The sequence below is a fragment of the Haemaphysalis longicornis genome, unplaced genomic scaffold (genome assembly GCF_048455015.1).
Source record: "Haemaphysalis longicornis isolate Haplotype H1 unplaced genomic scaffold, Haemaphysalis longicornis Haplotype H1 scaffold_12, whole genome shotgun sequence".
Lineage (NCBI taxonomy): Eukaryota > Metazoa > Arthropoda > Arachnida > Ixodida > Ixodidae > Haemaphysalis > Haemaphysalis longicornis.
The window spans coordinates 38,923,847-38,941,783 of NW_027526225.1; the positions used below are offsets into that span (position 1 = coordinate 38,923,847).

Here is a 17,937-nt window from a genome sequence, read left to right on the forward strand (position 1 = left end):
CCCAGTACTCATGGAATGGCACATTAGACGTTTGATCGCAGCGTAAACAATCACTTACGGCGTCGTTTATTCGTGTCAGTTTCGGTTTCGACAAAACGAACGCCGAGAGGCTGCCATGACAGAAGGTACACGTGACGTCACCATTCTTGTCAAACCGCTGCGCGCTGCCGGTGTACGTGGACGCGCGCGAGGTCTGGGCGCGCGCCTGGGCACCATGCGCACTCGGGCAGCATGACGTCAGTTCCAAAACATGACGTGGACACACGATGTAGCAGCGCGCGCCAATCGCAGCCAGCGCGTCGGCTACGTCACGGGAGCCCCCGACATCGGCAGTTTAGGGCAAGTAGCAGATGATGTCCTGTCGGCCCCCTCTGGGCTTTCTCGTGCGGGCGAAGATTAAAATGGATTTAAAATATGTTACTGGACGGCTACTGTTGAAACTTGCTGGGAGACATCTCCTGATAAAAAGGAAGCATTGGAAGTACCGTGCTTGTACCCATAAGGGAACGCAATCTCGCAACCTCCCTCCCAAGGACGATTCACTCGTCCATATCACAGATGTTTTTTGGTGTACGAGGAGTGAACATTGGCATGTACCTGCGACCCCGCAAGAAAAAAAAAAGCCTACCTGTGCAGTCAGAAGTTGGAAGTACGTATCTAGCAGCAAATGAGCAGTGTTCACATTCACCCGAGAGCCTGTATCACATCTGAGCGAAGTAAATCACAGGGACCTTTCTTGGAGCACCGAGTGTTCTTTCTGCAATACGGCCCATACTCACCAGTTTATCGGCGGCAAGACACGAGGCTCGATGTTAGACTGCTAGGCTTAACAATGAGCATAACGACAACGCCTAAACAAACACGATATCCAAAAACGTTGACACTGTGCTTTAAATCAACACCACCTTGAATAACAGGCGCGCACATGCTATGATAAATGTCTCCCTAGCTGGCAGATGGAGAGTTTTTGTTGGCTGCCCACGACAACAGCAGCTATGAAAAAGATGGGCTGATGAGACTAGAGGGTTCATGCTGGTTTATATGACAAAAATTCAAGGGTTTTCAAAAACTTTCAAGGCTCTCTCTGTGAATTCTCAATGCCCTCGTCTGTTAAAACTAAACTAAAACTAAGTTAAGTTAAACTAAAAACAATGTTCAAAGTATAAAAATGGAGGCCTAAACAATGAGAAATCGCCAAAAATTGGGACCACTGATCGAGCCAACGTTTAAACAAGAGGACTCGCATTCAGAGAAGTCCCCTTTTCAGAACGATGGCTCCAGAGGCATTTCCTTCTACGACAAGTTCTCCTCACTGTTTGTTAGAGTTACACAATTAAGCACTTTCGGTGTGTTACAAAATGCAAACCTTTATTCACTAACGAACATCAACCAAGTAAAAATCCTCACTCAGTCCTTATGTAGCATCCCTTCGCTTTTGCGCTTGCTAAAAAATTCCCGCGCCTTCCCGCGAGGGGAACACGAGTAAATGCAGAGCATTGGGGGTCGTTAACGCCGTGTAAAGTCGCGTTAGGGTGGGTAGTTGGGTCGTAGTTGCGTTGGTGTTGGTTTGGGGTAGAGAGAGGAGAGTAAAGTCGCGTTAGGGTGGAGCGAGCGTCAACCAAGGAAGGAAGGAGCAACGCAGTGACTGAAGCACGAGCGACCGGTAGCCGCTTTATATTTGCAGCGCGCGCAGTAGAGGGAGAGCAGTACGGGGGGGGAGAGCGCGCATGCGCAAGCAGCGCGCGCCCTTCCACGCCCCACCGCGCTGCTATCACGCACCTGTTACGCCGAGACCGCGACGGAGCGAACGGGCTGTCTACGACGCATGCGCGCGCCAGCTACTGTTGAGAGAGAGGAGGAAAGGAGGAGAGGCGGACCTGCTGCGGACGCGGAGCTGTGGACGCCGTCCGACGCAGGAAGAGGCGAGGCTAAGAAATGCTCTGCATTTAAAAAAACTATGGTTGATTCTTCTGTCATAGGAATCAGTAAAACACGGAAGTCAGATGTGCAGCAAAATCTGCAGCTGAGCATGATTTGCGGGTCGGCGGCTGTCTTGTGGGTGTGCTTGCCGAGCAACGTCCTGCTGGCAGGTCGCTTCTGCAAAGGTGTACTGGCGTCATTTCCGCGACGGATATGACGTCAGTGAAATCTTGGGGTATCGCAGCATAAAACACTTCCGTGTTAAAATATAAAACCTGAAAATGAATAACCTTAAGTATAATGTACTCTTTAGTACTAAGGCTGCTTCTCCGCAAGAAGACCCTGTGTGCAGGGGTGCACCCTTTACAGGCCGCTTGCTTCGTTGTACTGGTGTCACTTCCGTGACGCATATGACGTCAGCGAAATCTTCGTGTATCCAGGAATAAAACACTTTCGTGTTAGAAGAAAAATTTCTGGAACACAAGGATTTTCAAGATTCTCCAGAAATTCCATGAATTTCAAGGCCTTCAAAACAAACTTTCCAAATTCGAAGGTTTTCAAAGACCCGCATGAACCCCGTGAGAAGGGTGGAATCGGCCGACTACTGCAAGCAGTTATGTGCAAATGCCTGTTAATCAAGACGATGTTAATTGGTTTGAAGCCATCCTCTCCACAGCGTGTTCACAAATGTAAAAAAAAAAAGTGCGTAGTCACAACTAGGAAAATGTGGTATAGTATTACCTCAGTGAGCACGTTTGATAATGCACTCTACAGCTGCTCGCCGGAATGATGAAACTCTTCCTTCCTGAAGGCATGAGGCAGTGTAGAGATCTTCGAAGACAAGGCACACCAGAAAACGCAGTTTTTAGCAAACGTCTTTCATTTAGTTTTCGTCATCAGCACCGGTGTGGGGAGAGATGGGCGGAGGGGGGAATGCCAACAGTGCCCCCCAACGGAACATGAACCAACGCCTCTTCCCTCTTCAAACTTGCGTAGACAAACAAAAAATGATCTGTACATCTCTGATAAAAGTGCACGATAGACCAATGGTACCAAATGTACACACACGCTGCGACAGGAACAGTGTGGATGATTGATAACAAGCTCATGTTGGTGCATCGAAATACGACCCCGCAACCCCCAAACATAAAAAACGCAGTACACTTTCTCAGGAGCCACTTAAATTTGCCTTTACGAAGGATATGCCACCTTTGGTGCGACGTCAAGAACTCCGTTAGCCTGCTAGAATTTACTGTCGCAAGTAGAAATTATTACACACATTCCACGCACTAACTTGCCAGGCGAATACCGTAAACCATTCCTCAAATTCATACTTAGCACAGGTGTCAGGAAACAGGGTGGATCTGTAGATTATATATATATATATACACACACATATATATATTCCGCTCCACAATTGTTCAACAGTCGCGGCTACAAATACAATGCCCAAGAAAAAAAGTTGCGTCCGCGTGTCGCATCCGAAGGATTTGTCTCCTAAGTGAGGAACACATAAGAACTTACCGTAAGCCAAGCCAAGAAAAAGGAAACCGGCTGCCCAAAATTCGAAATCTGCTATCAGCTCCAAGGAAGAAAGCATCTTCTGAGCTGTAACCTCAAAGTAAACTACTTGCACGTGCGTATTCAGAAACACCAATTTCAAAGGGACAGGAGTTGCTTGCGAAAAATGCCGAAGCAGTATGAGCCCTTGGCGATGATTAGATTTCATGTGTCATAGATTACTGCTTACGCTGACAGTCGGAAGATTACTGTACGAAACAGGCGTAGAACATGTCCCCAGCATTTTTTTTTTGCCACGTTAACTTTAGCTTTTCACAGTTTCTGATGCAACGCAGACGTAACAAAACCACCCTTCACTTTTCCACACCACAACCATCCTTTGCAGTCGAAACCGGACACCAGTGGAGTCCAACCAGATGGTAGAACGCTACGCAAGTGTCTTGGTCCATAGTCACTGGACTTCTCCCGGAGTCTAATCGTCGTGCCGTGAAATGTACAAGGAAGACAGCTTCCACTTCCAGTCCCAGTGTCAACAAATCACATAGGCGCATAGTCAATTTGTACATAAAGCTGCTTGACGCCAGCCTGCAAAGAAAAAAAAAACAGGAAAGAAAATATGTTATTGGTGCTGGTAGGGCCACATGGCAATAGCAAATGTAAAGTAACTTGCAATATGAAGCCCTCCAACATGAGGAGGGACCAATAAAATATTTGTTTTTTGGGATTATTTTATTAGACTGGCTATGAAGACAAAGCACAAGTCTGATTCATTAGAAAGACTGTTTTACCCTGATAACAATAGTACCAACTTTCTCACAAACTTCACTCATACGATCAAGATACAAAATAGAGCAGATGAAGCAGTGACAACTCCCTCGCCACTTTCCGGCAACTTTTCTATGACATCACAGAATCTTATTTGTGGAATTGGTGGCAGCCAAACTAATTCACCACTAAGACACACAACTGGGAGATTGGAGTGGGGGCCACGTCCCGCTCGATCATATCACTTGAGCGCTAACATGCAGTAACATGGGCAGGAGTAATATGACATTACTCCAGCCCATGTTATGCCATTACATAGCAAGGAATTTGTAACTTTTTCAATATTCTGTGCGTTTTTTTTTTTTCCGATTAATAAAATGTCTTTTCTGGCACGAATGGGGCTGAGTGAGTTGTTGCAAAAGGCTTGTTCTTTCAAAATGAAAAAACTTGTATTTTGCCATGGCCCCTTTAACAAGGTTACACCAACACAAGGCAGAAGCAACGCTTTTAGTGAAGGAAGAAGTTTGCTTTAGAGAACACATATTGCATTCCATTAATGTATTTAAAATCTATCCATAATTGCCACTTTACCCTAGTCAGAAATAATACAGGGGGGCTCAAAAATACTTTTGAGAAAATGGCTTCTTACGATTTCTGAGCTTCCGATATTCCTCAAAAGTGCATGAGTGCTTCTGTATCTGCTTTCCTTGCTTGCACACGATGCGTTCTGGCCCCTGCCCTTTGAATTGGTGCTCTTCTGATGACCTTCCGGCTCACTAAAGGTTCTTTTCTACAGGCCTCTGACAACAGGGGCGAGAGGACTTATTTGATCAAAGGCTAGCCGGTTGCCTGAATGGAACCTGACAACTGCCCTATGCAGAGCTGTCACCATGGCATTCTTTCCAGTCACATTATTGCAAACACTGACTTGCAGCTTCTCTTAGGGTTTATAAATAACCCTGCCTGGAGCAGCAACTCGGTACTCGGACATGCAGGTGTTCAACTGTCAAAGGTTCCTAACCAAAGCTTTGCAAAGATCCAAATGGGCGACTGGGAAGGTTGAGACAAGTTTTCTTCACATTATTCAAGCATAATTTCTTTTCTTTAACACTCTCAGGGGTGAGACAGCCCAAAGAGATTTGGGAGCAGTTTTCGGAGCAGCAAAATTTCAATTTTGGAGCAGAAGCAGCTTGATTTGGAGCAGGTAGGGACATTTAATACATCGTCTTGTGAGCTTAAAAAATCACAATTTCAGCAATTTGAAGGGTCAAGTACACATTCCAATCAGTTCTGAATACACGTACACTGAAACAGCCTTACGCGAAAGAATTTTTAAAGAGTATCAGAAAGTTCTAACTGCACTACCTTTTTCCTAACTGGTGAGATTGTGTTGTGGCTGTACGCAACACTGACAACAAAACTGCCGTTAACATTATCAAATTTAAAGGCTCTGCAATTGTGGCGTGTTTTTTACCATTTCAATGCTAAAATTATTATTTTTGTAATCCCAGGCTGCGTTGTACGAACGAGTGTAGTCACGGCAACAGTTGAGCAACTTCGAGCTAACGGTCGCATGCCTACCCGTTGCAGTCCGTGGGGCGCACGTCCACCCAGTGATCATTTAAGTAGCGTTACTGTTTAGCCACCTAGTTCTGGGCATTAAATTTCACTTTGCATACATCAAGTGTTATTAGTCGCGTGCTATGGCAACCATGCAGTCCTGCAGCTATTGGGAGCTGCCTGGACAGGTCGCGGCGCCGCAGCGCCGCCCGCAACTTTCGTGCCGACCGTTCCCTCCCGGGCCGAGGCTCGCGATCGCGCTTCGAAGCATAGCAACACCTCAGCATTTTATAACACCACAACGAGCCAAAAAGTTGAATTCACGAACCCGAATTTAGACGCACGCACCGCGTTTCGCACTCAAGGACAAACCACGCCGAAGTCGTAGGCCCCACATTTCAAAACTTTTTTTACGAGCCGCGCAACTTCTCGTAATCTCGCACCAATCTCAAACCATGTCCCCGCGTTAACGTCACTGTTCAGGGCCACAGTTGATAGAATGAATAGACTGGAACCCAGCTGATAGCGTAAAATAAACCAGGGAAAATATCGGCGATGCACAGTGAGCGCGTGAAGTAGGCAGTAGCAGGCAGATCAGGCGGCGGCCATGTTTGTAGCCACAGCGATGCCTAATCGGGAAGGCCGTTTCAGCGAACCCGGACAGAAAGCCAATCGTATTTTAGAAGCTATCGCTTGCTTCATTTCTTCAGTCTTTCTATTTTTGCCATTTCTGTGTTTGCAATTGACCGCCAATAAAAGCGGTCACTGGGATGCGGGAGGCTTTCGTCCCCACCGGAACTGACATGAGCATCAAAATCCGTGCCTTTCAGGCTCTTTTAGAGCAGTTTGGCGCAATTTTCGCAATTTTCATGCTTTTGGAGCAGCTTGGCGCAGGAAAATGGAATTGTATCAAAAAGGCGCAATATGCGCAGCTGTCTCACCCCTGCACTCTTATCATTCATGTCAGCCAACACCTATCCCAGTGCTGCCAATACGTATTGGGCTGTAGATGTATGCATTGACATTGTTAATTTCCCTAAAAAAGATCACAAACTGGAAAATGCTGAAGTCGCAAGGTCCATTGTAAATGACGTGAACAGGTTCCTACAATTGGCTCAGACCACTTTGCACGATCGCTAGAAGAGCGACGGCAGATGCTGCCCAATGCATGCGATGGATTGTGCCCTTGCCCCAACGGCCGTTTTCATAGTGTACATTATGTACAACACGTTGCAATTTGAGTGATCATACCATGGTTCCTCCTGTCGCCTAAGCCTCTTTTCAGGCATTAATAACATAGCTGTGTTCAATCGTAAACTGTCCTTCAATCGGGTGACGCTCGACCCCAGATTCTGGTGCATCAATTTCTCCATTCCAAGACTTGCAAGTCCACAGATAAATGTAGCCATAACTGTAGCCATAAATGTAGCCATAATAAATTATTTGTTATGGCTACCCATAATAGCCATAATAAACTGTAGCCATAACTAGCCATAAATGTAGTCAGATAAATGTAGCCTAAAGCAGGGGTGAGACAGCTGAATCAGATTTGGGAGCAGTTTTTGGAGCAGCGAAATCTCGATTTTGGAGCAGAAGAACCTTGATTTGGAGCAGAATGATGACATTTATTACGTCACCTTAGAAGCCTAAAAATCAAATTTTTGCCAACTCGGGGGGAAGGGGGGGAGTGCACTTTTTAATGGGTTTTGAACGTACATAACACTGAAACAGCCTTTCAATGAAGTTTTTCTACTAGAGTATCACAAGGCACGAACTGCAGTACCTTTTTACAAGCCATTTATAAATTCTTAGGCTCTATGCCCAGATATCATGGAGTGCCGTTGAAAACATCGAATCGAAATACTTAGCAATCGTAAGCAGACCTGCCAACCCCACACTGCTCCAAGTACTACAGAAGATGCCAAGAAATACTAAAATTGCATACAAAAATACTAAAATACCATTTTATTCCTCAGAAACTCGCTTGGATAAAATGCACAGCAAACACATCCCAAAAGACGTACAAAATATTCTAAGAGTTAAATCTTGGAAGTGGAGGGCTGGGCTAGCAAAGAGGCCGTTGCTGCCTTGGCCTTCTTCAAAAACTCTTTATCAAACACCTGCTCATGGCACTTCCCCGAGTAAGACTGGGCACATCTCGCAACAATCAAATGCTCAACTGTCTTCTTGGACATCGAGGCACGGAACTGTGTGTGTGCCTTTCCGACCTTACTGAAAACTCTTTCACACTCTGCATTACTATGCAGGAGTGTCAAGACCCCCAACATAACTTTGGCAAGTTTAGCATACTTCAAACTGCCATCCACTTCTCGCAGATCGGAGACCGAACGCCACTGCTCATCGATCCGCTCCTGCTTCGTTACTTCAGCGGGTAGTTCTTCCAACTGAAGACGGCCAAACTCTGCCTGAATGTCGTCCAGAGCAGAATTCATACTTTGCCCCTCTTGAACTGGTACAAGCACTGGGAAGCGGTTGACTAGATACTTGATATCAGCAAACCTGGCATGTTCAATGGAAGCAAGCCTTGCCACTTCTGCACTCTTCAACAGCTCACACTTCAGTGGAAATTTAAAGATCATGTACTCTGCTGCCGTCACGAAAAATCTTCTGATTCGTGTAAAAAACTTCTCCCTCACTTCTTTCTTCAGGCTTTGCAAGCTCTGCGTGGTCTGGCTGCCAATTACTAGGTCTTCATCATCTCTTTGGGTGGTGGAAGACTTGTAGTCAACGTCGGTCAGCACATCACCTCTTTTGATAACTGAAAGTTTGACAAACCGCCACATCAGCTCTCTTAGCAGGTTGCTAAGCACTTCTCAGAGCAGATGTACTTGAGGGGCTCCAGACTGCAAGAACACGTTTGCCTTTTCGAACTCCGGAATTACCGACAGCAAGAAGTCGCAATATGCCCTGTTGACATCTGACGAAAGAAACATAAATAGCCTTTCTTCTCTGTTCAAAACCTTGCCGTCTGGGTGGTTTTGGATTCGCTTAGAAGCTGTACCCAACACCGGGACACTGGTGTCCAGTCTTGGTCTTTTGCTCTGATGACTGCTCTCTGGTTTCTTTGCATGTTTATGAGAACCAGTGCTGAGGTCACATGTTTTGGTGGGTAGCTTCAAGACCGGTCCAGATGGCCTTACTTCACTGTGGAAGAAGCTAAGCAGTGGCTGCCACTGCTCGACAAACCTTTTAAGGCTCCTGCCGAGGGACAACCACCTAGTGCTGACATGCTTCCAAGATCTTTTTGGCCTCTACATCGTGGAGAGACTGGAAAGCTTTCAGCTTGTCCTTCCTTTTCGAGCTTTTCTCAAGGTAGTAGAAAACATCAACTAGTACCTCATCCACGTTCACTGGAAGGCATGCTGAGCCCTTCTGTGCCGCCAGATTGATCAACTGGCAACAACATCCTAAGATGGCGATGTTCTCATGGCTTTCTTTGAGCACAGCAGCAGCTCCATTTTTAGTTCCAATCATGACTGGTGCATTGTCGCACGCCATACCGATGCAGTTCTGGAGCGGTATGTTCATGCTCTTTAGCGTGTCCACAACATGCGCACCAATGTTTCGTCCCGTTGAGTTGCCTTCGAGAGCAGCAGGCATCGCGAGCAAGGCAGTGCGAACAGTCCTGTCACAGTACGTAACCACAATGGGATAAAGCTTTGCATCGTGGCTGGCGTCATTGCTCCCGTCTGTGGCGACTGAGAACGGAGCGTGCTTGAGGTGGCTTATCACTTCGTCGATTGCATTGTTGGCCATTTCCTTCACAATTGCAGTAGTCTTCGTACGGGCGCAGGAGTAGTTTTTGGCTTCCTTCGAATCGGGGAACATTTTCCTAAAAAGGTCTCTAGCGTGATCAGCAGCCGTAAACGGAACGTTGTGCTCGATCAGAAACGCAGTAAAAAGGCACTCCGCTCGAGTTGTAGCATCAAGATCCGCTTTGCTTAAGTACCCTCCGAGTTTCCCGTTGGAGTCCACTAGTTTCACCGAGTCTTTGTGTTTCTTCGTATTAAGATGAAGCAGAATGTCCCGGCGACCAGCGTGCGCTATGTTCACATCACAGCAGCACAAACTACAAAATGCGTATCGTTCACCTTCACGCGACCTCTTCATACACGGAAAGTCAGTTGAATAGCTTGGGATAAACACTTGGAAGTATTTCTTCTCAGACATCTCGTAAGCAGCTTGCACTCCGTTACATTTCCGGCAGAAAAAACGCACACAACCCACCACACGAAGCGCACGAGGAAACAAAGAAGAGCAAGCACATTTCGGCGAAGTCAATAGTCTTCGGCTTTGGCTCTGAATACAAGCCGATACAGTCTTGCCAGCATGGCTTCGTAAAATGGCGAAATGCAGCCAGTAGATTGGATTGTACGGACCAACTGGACCAACTTTGCCAAGTTTTCCGCACAAAACATAAAAAATCGTAAAAATATAGGTGTCATTACGATACTCGTAAAAACGTGCTCAAAATCGGGCACTTTACGATAAAATCGTAAAACTTGGCAGGTCTGCGTAAGGCATTTTCATTGTCATGTGAATGCTGAAATTATTATTTTTGTAATCACAGACTCGGCTTCGCGCAAAGAGAGGTGTCAATCTTCGCACCCCACCAGCCCTCCCATTTCAATCCCCAAGGTGCGCATTCACTATGATCGCAATTTGAATAACGTTGGTATGTTTAGCCACCTCCTTCTTGGCATTAAATTTCACTTCAGATAGATAAACCATTATTACTACCGTGCAATAATAGCCCGCCCCGCTATCTGCCACTGCTTGAACATTTTGCGGCGATGTAGCCTGCGCCGCTACTTCTGCAGTGTCGATCGTCTCATTTCCGCCACTCGCAAGCTTGCTGTCAAAGGCAGCAATAACTCGGCGTTTTATTATAACACCGCAATGAGTCCGAAATTTCACTTCAAGCACGCACCGCGCCTCTCACTCACGTCGAAACACGGCGAATTCACGGGCCCCACGTTGTTTTTGATGAACTCCCGTTCTTCGAGTCACACAACTTCCCTCAACAGATCAAACGACTAAATGAAAACCCAGCCACCCCCATAACCAAAACCACAGTAGAAATCGACGAAGAGCACTCTGCCTGAACCACGAGCAACTGCTTCGCCCGACGGCCATGTTTTCCAATATTCACCACACAAAGATGGCGGCGCCCAGTAATGTCGTTCTGGAGATACCATTCCTCCATGGGAGATACGGCACTCCGAAAATTGCCGTCTTTTCATCAATTTTCACCAGTAGTTTGTCGCCTCAGTACACATGCGTATTTTTTCTACAGGACTTTGCAATTGTTTTCCATGGGAAAACTTTAAAAAAACTCGCAGAATATAACATATGCAACCCGACATGGTGACCTTCGAAAAAAACTATCTTGCGGACAATTTTATGCGGGTTTTTTACCGTATGATCAATCAATTAAACCGTTACAAACAGGATCACCTTGGGGGTGCTGGAAAACTATGCCGTCAGTAAGCATTTTTCCCCACTGACACTGGCGGGAGCGTTAAACTCCTTGGCTCTCAGACTGTTTTGAAGCAGTTTGGCGCAATTTTTGCAATTTTCAAGCTTTTGGAGCAGCCTGGCGCAGGAAAGCAGATTTGTATCAAAAGTGCGCAATATGCGCAGCTGTCTCACCCCTGCTAATGTAGCCATAACCATAAATGTAGCCAGTGTTTTTTAACAACACAGCGAGACCATTTGCATGTGCTGATTACGGATTAGCACACCGTGTTTCACACTCCAGGGACAAACCACAGTGATGCCGCACACATGCACCTGGTTGTTTTTAATGTCCTTCGAGCCACGAAAAATTCCCAAAATCTAGCTCACGACCCCAGGAGTTCCAATCGCTATGATGTCCATGCTGGTTACTACACCAGATCAAAGGGCCGAATAGAAGCTCGGTGAACCAAAGCAGGTATTTTAACTGTAAGAGTGATCTACGCAGATATCCCAGCATATTTTTCTGTTTGCGAATGAGTGGAGAGGAAAGAGGCAGACGGAAAATTGGAGACGAAAGCTGTATCGACCTAACAATACAAAGGTGAACACACCCAGTAATTCTGTTCCGGAGACACAGCACTATGAAAATTGCCACCTGTTTCGTCAACTCGCACACTAAACATTTTGTCACCTCAGGCGATAAATATTTCTTGGTGACAGTTTGCAATAGCTTTTGGCATTAAAGCTTAGCAAACACACTGAATGCAAAACGTAGAAGCTGCATAATTGCCCTAGAAAAAAAAAGTGCTTGGGTCATCGTTTGGTGGTTGAAAGCCACCGCCCCTTTAAACATGGATTGTGACCTTCAAACAGGCACAGCACATACTTGAGGAGGTCGAAGGCGAAAAACTCTGCACATAGGCAAAATTCACACTGCCGGAGCAAATTACTCTGGGCACATGTGCGCCCGCCTGCAGCCAAGCACAACAATTACAGAAGCCGCCCATTGCTGTAAACATGTTAGGAAGAGGCACAAAATTCTGAACCACCTCAGCGTCTTTGCAAAAACTCGACAGGTAATCTGTAACTATTGCTGGCGCATTGCTGTGTTTTTACCATTACCGTGTCTTGGAATGGTGACATTGCAGCCGGCCCAGCACTTTTTCCTACGGGCCAGCCAAAAGAACCGGTCGAGCTCCGCTCGGCGCGCTTCTCCTCGGTCTACGGCTAGGGCGAAGCGTTGCGCGCAGGTTTGCCCTGGGCAATCGGTTACGTGCAGCCACTCACTCGCTGGCTAGACCGGCTGGAACGTCACTCCTGTTTGGCCGTAGTGCCGGCGCTCTTCTCAGTTTTTGTTTCAAAATCTCCCGATTTTTAATGGTCATTTGCACCACGGATACGCATATTGCAGCTGTCAAATTTTCCATCTTGCAGTCTTTTTGAACTGACCATACAGAAATAACTTTTTTAAAGAGGGTGAAATTTTGACTGCGTCTGCCTTGAAGGGTGTAAATTATCGTACAGTGTAGCTTAAAACAACTGTTTGAATCTACAGTTGCTTTAAAACCCCTTCCAAGTTTCATTCGTCTAGTACTTGAAAAGTTTGCTCAATCGCAAGTAACAAGCGAACGTGTTTTGTTTCGTGCACTCCGTGGACTGCGCCCAGCATCACTGCTCATCCTTCTTCACAAAACGAAACGGCACTGAATTCCTTTCTCATTCTCCGTGTCGCCGTCTTTCCTGTGCCGTTTCTAAAGATGCCCCAACTTCCCCAGCTTTCCGTCGTGCACATCGAATGACCGCCAAGAGCGAGGGGACAAGGCATGGTGCCAGGGAGCGGCGACGAACACGGGCTCCCCCGTACCTGGGTGAATATGCTGTGTGTGCAGCTGAGCAGGTAGCTGACGTCGGAGCCCTTGGCCACCTCGAGCTTGAGCGTGCCGATGTACACCTCGCTGCACAGGGTCCAGAAGTGGGGCTCCTGGACGCTGTACACCCCCTCCAGCTGCATCACCTGCACGTGCACGCACACACACACACGCACTGTCGGAGGGAACGACACGGGAGACTTCCAACACCTGAAAACTGAATAATTTGATTGAATGTGGGTTGAAGCTACGCCTGAGCTCTCATAGCACACCACAGTGAAGGGCTCTGGATTAATTTCGACCACCTGCAGGAGATCTGTAACCTGAAAAGGCATGGCTAAGCATGTATTTATTCGATTCTAAGCCAACACTTTTTTTTTAAGTAGGCGGGATACAGATGTCATGGGTTGGCTTAGATTTGACGATTTACATTCAAATGCGCCAAGTACTCAGTCAAATTTGAAAAGCCGGCATGCACTTACCGCCACCTGGAAGCTGCGCTAAAAAGAATATTGTAGCCACTAGTATCCGCAGCTGTAGCCAACAAAAGTGCAAGCAACAGGCCGCCCTTTTGGATACGCACAGCAGATATGCATTTTGGATATGCTATTGGGAGTGGCGCATTACATCACAGCGTTCCGCCCTGAATTTATACGGGCATCAGGAATCACGGCAGAGTTTGTAGAGGCGAAGAAAAAAAAATTAAAGAACGGGAAAAACCAAGAAATTCGAGGTGCCGCCAGAAGAAGAAGAAGAAAAAGAAGAAGAAGAAGAAAAAAAGTAAATCGGATGAAGCGATGCGGGAAAAGGCAGCAAAAGAGGAGGAGACAGTCGGAGGAAGCGGTCAGAGTTTGAGGCGACTAGAGGATGGATAACGACGAGATGAAGTGAACCCAAGCCTGGTCGAGAGCAAGCAGACAGTGTGGACGGCATGACCACGGTTAATCGTGCCCTAACAGCACCCCACCGTCTCTCTCTCCCTCCCTCCCTCCCTCCCTCTCTCGGCAACGCCGCTGCAATCCACAAGTTTGCAGTGAAATTTCACAGTCATCTCTCTCTCTCTCTGCAACGCCGCTGAAATCCGCAAGTTTGCGGTGAAATTTCACAGAGTCAAGTTCACAAACCTTGTCACCAATTTCCTTTTTCTCAGCGACAGTGTGGTGACTTAGTATTACACACAGCCGTAAGAATCCCCACAACCCAGTACGTGGCCGGTACCCCAGTTTAAAACTGACCCCTACACGCACACGTTCCCGCTCTCTCGGTGGGCTAAAAGTGGGCCCACCTCATGGGGAACGCACTAAAGAAGCACCCGGGAGGAGGAAGGGGGCAGGCACTGACCCTCTGGTAGCAGGTGGGCAGGACAGCGTCCAGCTCTTTGGGCGTCCGCTGCATCAGCACGTACACCGAGTCTCGCAGCAGCGGAAGCACGCTGCGGAAACGGCGAGCACGCACACACATGAGTAGAAGTCACATTGGGGTGCACACGGGGAGCTCTCAAAGGGGCGTTTTTTTAAAAGTCTCGTTGAAACTCCAAAAACAATCTTTTTTAATAGCATTTGCAAACATTTTGCAGAAAAAAGTGAATAATAGAGTGGCGGCATCATAATCATCATCATCGCCAGCGCCCCATCATCATCACTTCTTCAGATGGTGACGCAACATGGTACACGATGGCCTCCAAGCTTCTCGGCCGCATTCCTCGGGCGCTCTCCGATTCTCGGGCCCATGCTGTCGTTCACACTGAATAAATGTACGCCCTGCCGCACCGTCACATCGGCCGCCTACAATAGCACAATTTCGAAATATTCGTACGCTGGCTTTCCATTCTGCCCGTTCTGGGCCACACTGCTTGCCAAGCTACATTACATAGAGTCTAACGGAGTATTGAGGAAGCAAGGAAACAACAAAGTGGGCAGCTTCGTACATCTCGGTTATCTTAACTGCACAGAAAAACTGCAAAGCTCACAAGTGCCAAGATGTGGACGCGGCCGTATTGCAGAACTTAAAATTAAGACATCGACAATTTTGAAATTTAACAGGGATGAGACAGCTGAATCAGATTTGGGAGCAGTTTTTGGAGCAGAAGAACCTTGATTTGGGGCAGAAGAACGACATTAATTTTATATCAACTGAGAAGCCTCAAAAATCAAATTTTTGGCAACTCGGGGTGGGGGGTGGGAAGTGCACTTTTTAATCAGTTTTGAACGTACATAACACTAGAACAGCCTTTTAATAAAGTTTTTTCTACCAGAGTATCACAAGGTACAAACTGCAATACCTTTTTACAAACCATTTTTAAATTCTTAGGCTCTATGCATAGATAGCGTGGAGCTCCATTGAAAATACCGATTTGAAAAACTAAGCAATTGTAAGGCATTTTTATAATTATGTGGATGCTGAAATTATTTTTGTAATCCCAGACCCGGCTTTAAGCACAAGTGTAGAGCCAAGGCAAAGCTTGTGCAAAGTGATGTGACAGTCGGCGCACCCCCCCCCCCCCCCTTCCCTAGCCCTCCCATTTCAATTCCCATAGTGCACATTCACTACGATCGTAATTTGAGTAACGTTGGTATGTTTACCTACCTCCCTTTCGGCATTAAATTTCACTTCAGATAGATGAGCCGTTGCAATATTACTAGCTTGCAATAATAGCCTGTCCCGCAATCGGACACTGCTTGAACATTTTGTGGCGATGTAGCCTGCACTACCACTTCTGCATTGTCGATCGTTCCATTCCCGCCGCTGGCAAGGCAGCAATAACTGAACGTTTTATAACACCGCAAAGAGTCAGAAATTTCACTTCAAGCACGCACTGCCCCTCACACTCAAGGCTGAAACACGGCGAATTCGCGGGCACCACGTTGTTTTAGACGAACTCCGTCTTCCGAGTCATGCAACTTTCCGCAACAGATCAGACGATTCAATGTGGACCCATCCACCCCCATAACCACAACCATGGTAGGAATTGGCAAAGAGCACTCTGCCTGAACCACGAGCAACTGCTCCGCCAGGCGGCCATGTTGTCGAATCATCACCACACAAAGATGGCGCGCCCACTAATGTCGTTCCGGAGATATGGCGCTCCAAAAATTGTCGTTTTTTCATCTACTTGCACAAGTAGTTTGTCGCCCCAGTACATGTTTTTTCTGCAGGACTTTGCCATGTTTTTCGATGGGAAAACTTTGAAAACGCACAGAATATAACATGTGCAAATAGACATTGTGACTTTCAAAAGAACTATCTCGGGGAGAATGTGGGTTTTTTATTGAATGATCAATTAAACCTTTACAAACAGCACCATTTGGGGAAAATTATGTCGTCAGTAAGCATTTTTCTCTACTGAAACTGAAGAGTTAAAAGCCTCAACTCTTAGACTGTTTGGGAGCAGTTTGGCGCAATTTTTGCAATTTTCAAGTTTTTGGAGCAGCCCGGCGCAGGAAAACCAATTTGTATCAAAACTGCGCAATATGCGCAGCTGTCTCACCCCTGCATTTAAAAGTTCTGATGAAATTTACAGCAAATCAACAGCTGCTATGGTAGCCAGCACACACTGCAAAGCTTTTATTTATTTATTTATTTATTTAGAATACCCTCAGGGCTCCAGGGGCATTATTCAGGGGTACTACATCGCAAACAAAAAGTACATACATAAGAGAACTCGGCAATGCGTGCACAATGCAAAAAAAAAAAAAAAAAAAAAGAAGGGAATACAGCAAGAACCTGAAAGCATGTACATACTCGTACTACAGTTAGTGTTTTCAGTCACTCAAACTCAACATTCCAGAAAAAACATAAAATGGTGACCTCTATTCAAACTTTGCAGCAACCCTTCACAAGCTTCCACCTGTTGCTTTTAGATATATAGTATACCCAACTGCCTCTGGACTATATCACTAATCATGGCACCTTTTCACAACACCTCTCGTCAAAGCACCAGAGTTGGGGCTGAATTCAAGAACCCCTTTCCACTGCGTTCTTCGCTGACAAACACAGCGGCAACACAGCTCATCTGCCCATAAATCACACGAGGCAATATTTGGCTCGTTATGGCGGGCACAGAACGACCAAAGCTGCGCAAACTGTGCATTATGACCAACGAATGATCAGCGACGCTGTTCCCGGCAGGGGGGGGAAATCAAGAGCTTGCAGCCAGACCGACCTGACGCCGATGAGGGTGGCAATGAACATGGAGCAGATGGGGTCGGCCACCAGCCAGCCGAACTGGCTCATCAAGATGGCCGACACGATGACGCCCACGCTGCCCAGGGTGTCCGCCAGTATGTGCAGGAAGACGCCTGCGCAACACGGAAGCAACACGTGCACGGGCACAGCTTCATATACACAGCGCGGGCACAGCTGCATACTTGTGAACGACTGCGGGCAAGTACGCCCTACAGAGACTGCAGGGGCAAAACATGCGGCAGCGGCACGATACAGTTGTCTGTTAGAAAGAGCCAACAACATTCCGAAATAATAACGGACAAAGCAAAACAGTTTGCTAAATATGGTCATCATTCGTAAGCCTAGATCAGAGCTCAATGCACAGCAGCCAATGCAAGTAGAAAACCCAAACATCCTGAAGGAAATTTAGATGCCAGACCAGACTTCGAAGAATTTCATCCTCCAGCCGTTCTCGTACCAGTGAGCTGCTGTAAATGTCTATGGCTAGAAAGGAATGTTGCGAGTTGTGACCCTCGCTCCTCGAAACCTGCAACCATTCCCTATGTCCTGTTTCTTACTCACTCTCAAGTCGTAGTTTTTTTTTCGTTAACAACTAGAATGCATATTTAAACGGGACCCAAACACCCCACCCAAAGAG

General features: G+C 46.7%; 1 protein-coding gene and 1 pseudogene across 1 annotated transcript in view; both read right to left on the bottom strand.

Moving 5' to 3' along the window:
• Positions 1-2,779: 2,779 nt before the first annotated feature.
• Positions 2,780-17,937, bottom strand: part of Znt86d (solute carrier family 30 member 7) — a 42,622-nt gene continuing 27,464 nt past the window's right edge. Inside the window, exons 8-11 of the mRNA XM_077693159.1 lie at positions 17,278-17,413; positions 14,457-14,547; positions 13,112-13,261; positions 2,780-4,026 (exon numbers count right to left, since the gene is read on the bottom strand). Of these exons, the coding sequence (XP_077549285.1) occupies positions 3,979-4,026; positions 13,112-13,261; positions 14,457-14,547; positions 17,278-17,413 (425 nt within the window). The 3' untranslated portion in view covers positions 2,780-3,978. The remainder of the gene's footprint in view (positions 4,027-13,111; positions 13,262-14,456; positions 14,548-17,277; positions 17,414-17,937) is intronic.
• LOC144162572 (uncharacterized) lies at positions 7,667-10,979 on the bottom strand (annotated as a pseudogene).